Consider the following 10,691-nt stretch of genomic DNA (forward strand, 5'->3'; position numbering starts at 1 on the left):
GGAGATAATAAATAAACAAAGAAAAATAGACAGATAACCATGCCCAGACTTTTTAGACAGAATCACTAATTATTGTGAAGGGAGCTTGTATACCTCTCCCCACTCAAACAATTCTTTCCCTGAAATCTGTTTCTTTGACCAACAGGTAATTCTTCTTTCTGCATCCTGCTCCAAGTTATCTATTCTTGTCAAAACTTTTTAAACCATGTACTGGAGGTAGCGTTAAACTTAAAATACAACTAGCCACCCTGAAGTATTGATTCCTGCCAAAATGTTCACATAGCTCCTTTAATTTTCTTTTTAAATGGATATATATTTAGTTTGTAGCATAAAACAGCAGTAATAATCATTCATGATGATGGCAATTTAATGTAGACAGAATTTACTGAAAAAAACAACAGACAATAGTCAGTCTTTGCAAAATAAATATCCAGTAAGTTTTCATAAAATCCTACTACATGATAACTAAAAGAGTAAACAAGGTTTTCAGCATGCTTTCAGGGTAAGGTTACACAGACAAGTTATTTAAAAGTTTAACCTTTTGCCTTTTCTCCCTGTTGTTGCTAAGCAGACACTACAATAATTGGCATGCGCTAACACCAGGCCTACAATTAGAACATAATGTGCAGATCTACCTATTTATTTAAATGGCATCTTGATTTAGATCCCCACCTATTAATCAGCTCACAGGCTTTAAAGGTTTTACTGCAACCTTCAATTTGGTAAATTCAGGAAAAAATGTAATGTGATTTGTCACATTTATAAAGTCTAGTAGAGATCTTGATTTTTATTGCTACATTCACAAAAGGACCTAAAATCACATAAATGACTACACATTGTGAAAATAATTTAATGAACAAAATTTACAGTTACCTTTCTTTGCATATCTCGGATGCTACATCACTCTCAGAGCTCAAGGCACCATTTTCAGAACTGTTTTCAAAAACCTCATCTTCTTCAATGACTATTTGAGGAGCAGATGAAACAGCAGAAAATGTGGACAACTTAGTTTTTTCGGAAACATCCTTGTGCTCATACTTCTCCTGACTCATTGCGGAACTAACATTTGTAGTCTCTGTGTTCTGCTGATTTTCAAGCTCAAAAACTGCACTTGTGCCCTGCTCTTCAGCAACTTCATTCTGAATGCCTAATGTTTCATTTTTATTTCCCATAAATCTGATTCTCTTATTAGTTTTTTCTTTTATTTGGGCTCCACCCAGAAAGGCAGAAAAGATACCAGGAATTTCAGCCAGGATTTTGCTTGACTCCTCGGCAAGCTCCTCAAATTCTTGTCTATCCTCCTCGAAAGTCCAAATGGGGGCCCTAATATCTTTTTCAATTAGTTCACAAGCTTTTTCTTCGAGGGGTACCACTGCCTCATTTTTCAAAAGGAATTCAGCTGAAATAGGCATTTCTGTACGTTTTTCTTGGCTTGAAATATCCATCTCCTTGTCTTGATTTATTTCACGTACAGTCTGTGGTTCTTTTTCCACGATTGCTGCTGAATCCTCAGAAACTGTATCCTTTGTGAGTACCTCTGTCTGGAGTTGTGAATGTGCTGTTATTTCCTCAAGTTTATTTTCAAATTGGTGGCTCCTCGATTCTTTATCAATTTCATATTCTGGCTGTATTTGTATGTGCTCATTAGCAAAAACTGACTGATTATTATCTGAGTCATTAACAAATAATACTGAGTGGGTCATTTCACTTGGATCTAAATCTAAATTGGCATCTGCTTGTTCATCTATCAAACATACACATCCATTAACATTTGTTGTCCCCTTTGGTAAGTTAGGTGGTGTTTCAAAAGTTTGTTCTGTTGCATCATATTCATAGCTTGTGTTAATACTAGTACTGCTGTCCTCTTGCAAAGTGTGAGAACTTCCTGTTGGTTCTAGAAAACAAAACATGAAAAACTTGGAATCACCTTTAGTCTTTATGATCATTAAATTGATATGCTGAAAAATAATAAAACAGATGTACAAACACTAAAACATATATTATGCATATAATATAGTTAAAAGGCTTTATGAAAAACCCTTTATGGCATCGAAAACTGAAACAAGATCCAACTTATTTTTTTATCTCTGCCTCAAAAGGTTTGGTTTGAAATCCTTTGATATTTGGAGCATTTGATAATACAAAGTGGACTTTAAATTCAAATTTGTGAATTTCCCCTTGGGATTAATAAAGTATCTATCTATCGATCCATCTATCTATCTGAGTAATTAATGTATAAATTGTTTTGGGATGCAACATTCATCTAACAGCCACATGAGAACTTGGATCATTTATGTAGGTCTTGTGAGCCAAACTACGCATATTGACCTCAGGCCCTGGGCTTCATGCCATACAATTCACTAGAAAGTGACATCCCACTACAGGTGAAAACTTTATTTAAATTGTAGTAGATTTCAGTCATCGCAGTTATAAATTGTTCAACTCATGATTTAATCTAGACCATTATTAGACAAAACAGATAGTGATCCTTGTTATACAATAAGCAACAGCAATACTTTTGGATCGGCAAAGGTGAGCTTGAATATATAGTAAGAGCTGCAGTAAATCAACTGCTTTGAAATTGCATTTTTTGATGTTTACACAAGTAAAAAAGCTGACAGCATCCCAAAAGTAACAGATACTACTAAGCACATACTTAATGATTTGGAGATTGTTGAGAGAGAAGCACTGCTTAGATTAATAGGCTAAAAAAAAGCACACAATATTTATCTTAACTTTCAGAAGGTTTTTCATAAGGTACCATAAGAAAAGATAGTGATCAAACTAAAATAAACTAAAGTGGGACCTTAAGGTACAATGTAAATGTGGGGACAAATCTCAAACACAGGAAGCAAAACATTACGATGAGGGAAAGACTTTCAGAATTGGTGATGATGATCCCTCAGGGATCAGTGCTAAGGCTACTGCTCTTTTTAAGACACATAAATGATCCACACAAAATATAATCAATGAGCTAGTTATGTCTGCTGACAATACCAAACTAAGTGCATCAGCAAATTTTACAGAATGTTAGATTTGAGTACACAATAGGAGGTCTGAAACTTGTCAATATACCTTATGAGAAAGATCTAGGACTCATCATCATTTATATCAATACAGCGTACACAAGCAATCAAGAAGGTTAATAAGATCAAGATGTGTGGAGTACAAGTCAAGAGCACTTATGCTTAAGTTATATAATGCACTAGTGAAGCCTCACCTGGAGTACTGTGTACAGTTTTTGTCTCCATATTGCAAAAAAGATGTAGCAGCACTTGAGAAACTCCAAAGGAGAGTGAATAAGCAGATTCCGGGACTGAGATATATAAACTATGAGGAGAGACTAAAGGAGCTGAACCTTTTAGTTAAAGTAAGCAAAGATTAAATGTGACAAGATTGAAGTGTTTCAAAATATAAAGGGAATTTGTACAGTGGAATTAGGCTGTTACTTTAAAGTAGATTCTTTTTACACAAGGACGTGGCTGGAAAGGCAGATTTCACACAAATGATACAAACGTTTTTCTTCACGCAAAAAACTATAGACATATGGAATAAATGACCAACTAATGTGGCAGAGAGTACAACTTTAGGAACGTTGTGACATTTACTGTATGTAAATGGTTTGGCTTCAGACAGAATTATACAGAGCAAAAGACTGTTATATGCAACTCTGCAAAGAGAGAAGTAATAACAAAGACCGGCAACACATAACATTCAATTCTTTGAAAACAAAACATGTTACAAGGTATGACGAATGTATTAAACTTCACGAGGCCTTTGCTCAAAATGCAATAAAGTTGGAAAACAAACCAGACTGACAGCAACATTCTCTCACTGCATACCATATGATAAGACCAAGCCCTAAATGGAATGAAACAACAGCTGCCGTAAAATACCACATTGCATAAGATATGGTTCCTATTGCTACTGCTGAAAAACATGGATTTCATAAACTACTGAGAACAATTGATCCCAAATATGTCCTTCCTAGTCAGAAATACTTTGCTAAAGAAGCACTACCCAACCTATACAATGAGGAGAAGGAGAAAATGTTGAATCAGCTTCAGAACGTAAGCCACTTTTCCACCACATCTAGTGTGTGGACTAGTCGAACCATGCAACCATACCTGAACCTAACAATCGGTTTTATTAAGAAATGGGAGATGAAGAGAGTCTGTCTTCAGACAGGCTATGTGCCAGATAACCAGACCAGAGAAACGCTTGCGCTGTGGCTCAAAGATGTGTTTAAAGAGTGGAAATTAAATGATGCGTGACAAGTTTGCATTACCACAGACAACACTGCCAATGTGATAAAAGCCATTAATTTGAACAAATGGAAGAAACTACAGTGTTTTGGTCACTGGCTGCATCTAGCAATCAGTAAGGGGTTTCTGTGTGTTTGTATGCGTATGAGAAATATGTATGTATGAGAAATATTTTAAATTAAAAAATAATGTAAATAATGAAAATTGCAAAGAGATTCCTGCATTTAATGGGCCACTGGTATAATAAATTATATAAAGTTACTAGCTGTCTCCTGTGGCTGCACCCACATAGTAATTAAAAAGGACAAACTTTAAAAATCAATAGAAGTTGGCACTATATCTGATCGTGTTCAGCTCTGACGGGAGAGTGTTCCCCGAGTGGGGAGAAAAGCACATGCCAGTGATATCTCTGGCAATCAGCAGCTACCCTCTAAAATACATGGAACTCTGATCTTTCTCTCAAAAACGTCAAACATTACTCCTTAACAATCTGTAGGTGAACAAACAGGTATTGCTAGCTAACCGGAGGTAAGGTGCACTCCTGCACGTGGCGAGACGTAGACCATCTCCAGAGGCTGGCGAGTGAATGAGAAAGGCTCCGCCCCCCTGCTCTCGGCCCACAGCCACTCTCCTGGATTTGCATAAATACATTGGTACCGCAACCGAACTATGGTATTTAGTGCAATGAGAGAAGTCACAAAATCAACCGGAAAGTTCAAGCAAATTATAGAAAACAACCAGATCTAAATCCGTTAAGTAATTCTCTCATGAAAAGCGGACCGACATACAGACAAAACGCACTTGGACCACGAAATTTTTAAAACAGTTTCTTAGCAAGCACCTATGGGCCAAGGGTAACCTACATTCCAAATTTCAAGTCCCAAGTCCTTATGGTTTGGGAGATTTCATGATGAGTGAGTCAGTGGTATTTGGCTTTTATATATATAGATTACTGTGCAATTAGATACAAAAAATGAAATATAAGAACAATACAACTGTGTGAGTTCTTTTTGAGCAAAACTGGATAGGAAAAAATATCAATGCATATTGTACATCAATATTTGGACCAAAACTATCGTGATTTGAATTTTGAGCCATATCACCCATCCCTAAATAAGGATTTTGATTCAAGTCTTTTGAAAGCTCAGGATTAATGAATTTATAAAAATTAAACACATAACTAAGTACAAACAAATCTAAAGAAGCAATAATTAGCCATTTCCCTATCTCCCAGTACTATGTGTTATTTGTTTAAGGACAGTACACTCTAAAAAAGTAAGAAGGACAATGTGACGATGCGGGTTTTGCTCATGCTCCCATCATCTGTCCAGGAGCCCTTGAACCCTACACCGTCAGTAATGTTATCGATGAGCTTAGCAGTGAGGCACAACATAGCAAGGGGATAGTGCAAAAGTGAAAGGTGCTTTTATTTAAAACAGAACAAAAACAAGGTGTTCAAAATAAAGTGCAGTGCATTCAAAAACGTCTTCAAATAAATAAATGCAGTGATCCCTCCTCTATCGCGGAGGTTGCGTTCCAGACCCCCCCGCGAAAGGTGAAAATCCACGAAGTAGAAACCATATGTTTATATGGTTATTTTTATATTGTCATGCTTGGGTCACAGATTTGCGCAGAAACACAGGAGGTTGTAGAGAGACAGGAACGTTATTCAAACACTGCAAACAAACATTTGTCTCTTTTTCAAAAGTTTAAACTGTGCTCCATGACAAGACAGATGACAGTTCCGTCTCACAATTAAAAGAATGCAAACATATCTTCCTCTTCAAAGGAGTGCGCGTCAGGAGCACAGACTGTCAGAAAGAGAGAGAGAAAAGCAAACAAATCAGTAGGGCTGTTTGGCTTTTAAGTATGCGAAGCACCGCCGGACAAAGCAGCTGCAAGGATGTACAATGTAAAGGTAGTCTTTCAGCATTTTTTAGAGGAGCGTCTGTATCCTCTAGGCCAGTGTGCGAACAGCCCCTCTGCTCACACCCCCTCCGTCAGGAGCAGAGAATGTCAGAGAGAGAGAGACAGAGAAAAACAATCAAAAATCAATACATGCCCTTCGAGCTTTTAAGTATGTGAAGCACCGTGCGGGAAGCATGTCGCTTGATAAAGCAGCTGCTCAGAAGGGAGCAACGTGAAGGTAATCTTTCAGCATTTTTAGACGAGCGTTGGTATCATCTAGGGGTGCGAACAGCCCCCCTGCTCACACCCCCTCCGTCAGGAGCAGAGAATGCCAGAGCAAGAGAGAGAGAGAGAGAGAGAAAAGCAAACAATCAAAAATCAATACGTGCTGTTTGATCTTTTAAGTATGTGAAGCACTGTGCAGGAAGCATATCGCTTGACAAAGCAGCCAGATGTAAGCCCAGCAAGGAAGGGAGCAATGTGAAGGTAATCTTTCAGCGTTTTTTGAGGAGCGGCCATATCCTCTAGGGGTGCGAACAGCCCCCGTGCTCACAATATATTTGAGGAGTTTTATTTAATACGTAATACGCGCTCTGGTTGGGTAGTTTCTCAGCCATCTGCCAATAGCGTCCCTTGTATGAAATCAACTGGGCAAACCAACTGAGGAAGCATGTATCAGAAATTAAAACACCTATTGTCCGCAGAAATCCGCGAACCAGCAAAAAATCCGCGATATATATTTAAATATGCTAACAAATAAAATCCACGATAGAGTGAAGCCGCGAAAGTCGAAGCGCGATATAGCGAGGGATTACTGTAATCCATAAAACAAACGTGAAGAGTGGAGGTTAAAACAATAGAACAAAAAGTCTTCTAAAAACAACGAGGTTAAAATAACACAGGAAACAGTACTTTAAAACATTTAAAGAGCCTGGTGTCTTCTACCCTAGCGTCTCTCCTGCTTCTCCCGTTTGGGCCCTGCAGCAGGTGAGTCACTCTCTCTGCAGCTGACCTTCACTCCACTCGACCGGCCTGGAGGCCTCCCGATCCTGGCTTCGGTCGCGCACTCATCCCAGGCCCAAGACTTGGTTTCCTTGATGACCAAGACGCTCACATCAAGGACTTCACCCACCAAGCCTCCCGACTCCCGCTGCCTTCCCGGCCTTACGCGGCCAGTCGTCCTTCACTGGTCACTCCCGCTACATGATCACTCAGCGGGAGCGACCACCACTATAACTCCCGGGTGTTAACCCAACACCCAGGCTTCCCGTACAGCTGCATGCAAGCCTGCACTCGCTTGCTCTCTCACCCGCACCAGCTCTCTCTCTCTCTCCTGCTTTGTGCTCTCCAGCAACCTCTGTCTTTCTTTCCTTTCTTTTTCTTCTTCCCCAGAGCTGTGGACCTGCTATACCACAGACGAACTTTAACATTTTAAAAATTATTCATCCACTTTCCTAGCCATTTTTCCACCACAGGTACAGGAAACACCAAAGCCCATCTCAAAGGCATCAAATTCAAGTTAATAACCAGACCTGGATAATATTTAAATCTACTACTGTGCAAACTTACCATAAGCCACACTATGCCAGTTTAGACTCATAATTATCCTAGTATAAAAACATTGTAGGATTATGGTAAGAAACTCTGGTATACATAACAAACTTAACTGACACAGAGAAAATGTGCAAACTCCATGGTGGCGGTGATCAAGTTGGAAACTGCGAAGCTGCGAGGCAGTAGTAAACATTGCGGCACGGTGCATCCCCATATTTTACTTACAATTTCAACATTATATGTTCAGATGGAGAACTTTTTAACATTAATGCTGCGATTGAAAGAAGTGTATTTAGTAAAAGTACCATACTAGGGTGACATTCTGGTATAATCCATTAGGTGGCAATCTTTATCCATTATTCTCCAAAGTAAATGACAGGACATATTTGCACATTCAGAACAGGGCATTCTTACATATTCGTGTCTCATTATCGGTGCTTCTAGTATAGTGCAAACAAAAGATACCAATTCTACACAAGATGCCAGCCAATTACCAGGCACACATTTATAATATATTAAATAAAATCTATAAATTTCAATATTGTACTAACTGTGATTCCACTGAATTCACAGACAGAGAAACAAGTTTGTATAAATCAATCAATGTATTATACTGTATTTCACAATGAACTTTAACACAATTTGTTTCATAAACCATAAACACAATTATAAAGACAAAGCAACTCACAGAAATAGTAACTGCTAGTAAAAAATACAGCAAATACACCCTAGGTTAATTGGTCTAGATTACATCTTGCCTGAAAAAGGGGCTTGAGTTGCCTCGAAAGCTTGCATATTGTAATCTTTTTAGTTAGCCAATAAAAGGTGTCATTTTGCTTGGATTTTCTCTAAATTCATAATGGCTAACACAGTACAACACCCTAGTACTGTAGAACACAAGAAAGACATACTGTAGCCATAAATTACAATAAATTACAATAAACATTTTATTTTAAATTACAAGCCAAAGGCTGAACCTGTGGACTCTGTGCCAGCTCTCATTTCTGTGCTTTATCACATCAAAATAAAAATGGTATGACGATTAACAGAGATACACCTTAATGCTTTACCATTTGTCCCGCAAGAACACAATTGTTGTTTAAGTAGTGTATAGGATTTTTAATGTTATTTTTCCTAAATTAACTTAAATACGTTGCACAGAAATGAGTGACAATGAAAAGATCAGACATATGTACCCATGCTTATTTGATAGAGATCAACACTCTTCTTTAGGGACTGTCCACATTTCATTTAATCATCAAGATAAGGTTTTTCTCCAAAGCCAACAAAATGTCTTCTGTGCATAATATGGCTTGTGCACCGCTCTGGTTCACAAACCAAATTAGTAATGGGTATTTAAATTTGCAGTCCAGCACGTTAGTTTTCAGGTCACAGTGTTCATGTTCATTCAGACAGAGAACCCTTAAGACATATGTCAGAGTAACAGCATCCATTTAAAAGGGCTGAATAAAACTTGGGTTGGGTTAATCCAATAAATCAGAAATGAAACACTAACCACAGGGATATTCTGTGCCCTTAGTCTCACTACTGCAAATGGCACAGATAATCAACTATCAGACAGGAAGCCTGCGTTGTTGAGCCAGCTGGAAAGTAATGTGCTAATTACATTTAGCCTGTGTGAAGACTCTGGCAAATGCAAGATGAACCGGTAATGATCTGTTGTTATTTCGTACCTGAAGATCAGTGACAAGACAACTGTAGTAACAGATGTGAAAGGTCATCGGCACATCATTTGACAGTTTGTGCTCAAGAGGTTGCCTCAGACTCTGGAAATGTTTTGATTAACTAAACAAAAAGGTTTGGAACACTATGCTATCTGTATTTTAATAAAAGAGGTAGAACTTCACAATATTCCACATTTAATCCTATTAACTGACAACACTGACCAGTTTAGACGTCTGTATTTTTCTGGGTAGCTCAGATCATTTAAATAAATATATCATTTTTAATCTTTATATGATGTGCAACTACCATATACATTATTAAACAGCTTTTCACCAATTGCTCTCTCTTTCAATTTTCTCATTCTTTTTCTTGTGTTGAAGACTCTTACATGGTCCACCCCTAAGCTCTTGAAGGACCTGGGAGCAGGCTATGAAACTGCATCACAGGGTGATGTATAAGGGCATCCCATAGTCTGACTTATTTCAAAAAATTATGTAGAAACATCTGTTCCTTCCATTCCATCTGGGTATCCTTATTATTTCTTGGACCTCACAAAGTTAAAGAGTGACTCCACATACTGTAGGACATTACTTTATAGACTTTTCTGGCACTGCACTGGCATAGGTAGATATCCACAACCATGGATCACCTTGAGAGACAATTACCCTTACATATGCTTAGTTAACCACTACCAGCAGACTTCTTCAAGTGTTAAGTGTCTTTGCAAGTCTTTCCCTGAAATAGCTTATGTAGCAATTAATTTAGAAGCTGCTGGGCAGTAACTGAGAAGGAAATCTGAGGGTGGAAAACTAGAGGCGTTATAAGAAATTAGTCATACCTTTCATTCTTGCCATAAACACAATAATCTTGAATATTCATCCCATTAACAAGGTTTTATATTTGAGATTGCAGTAATGGCTAAAGCCACTAGGAGGCAGCAACATATCATGTCTTTAAGCTATGTTGAATAATCATTGACAAAAAAATCAATGTACAATGGAATTCTTACTTGAATGTCTCCTCATAACAGGAGATACAAAAATATGTAATGCAACATTATATATATGTGTGTATATATACCATTTTCTAAACCTATTTATCCATATATTATTTTTATTTATATATACTGTATATATATATATATATATATATATATATATATATATATATATATATACATACATATATATACTGTATATACACATACAGTGGGGCAAAAAAATATTTAGTCAGCCACCAATTGAGCAAGTTCTCCCACTTGAAAAGATGAGAGAGGCC

General features: G+C 37.6%; 1 protein-coding gene across 6 annotated transcripts in view; it reads right to left on the minus strand.

Moving 5' to 3' along the window:
* psd3l (pleckstrin and Sec7 domain containing 3, like) overlaps positions 1-10,691 on the minus strand; it is a 649,947-nt gene that overhangs the window by 434,844 nt on the left and 204,412 nt on the right. For all 6 annotated transcript variants that reach the window (XM_051929574.1, XM_051929571.1, XM_051929573.1 and 3 more), the window contains one exon: positions 874-1,894. In XM_051929574.1, coding sequence (XP_051785534.1) covers positions 874-1,894 — 1,021 coding nt within the window. The remainder of the gene's footprint in view (positions 1-873; positions 1,895-10,691) is intronic.

The sequence above is a fragment of the Erpetoichthys calabaricus genome, chromosome 7, assembly GCF_900747795.2.
Source record: "Erpetoichthys calabaricus chromosome 7, fErpCal1.3, whole genome shotgun sequence".
Lineage (NCBI taxonomy): Eukaryota > Metazoa > Chordata > Cladistia > Polypteriformes > Polypteridae > Erpetoichthys > Erpetoichthys calabaricus.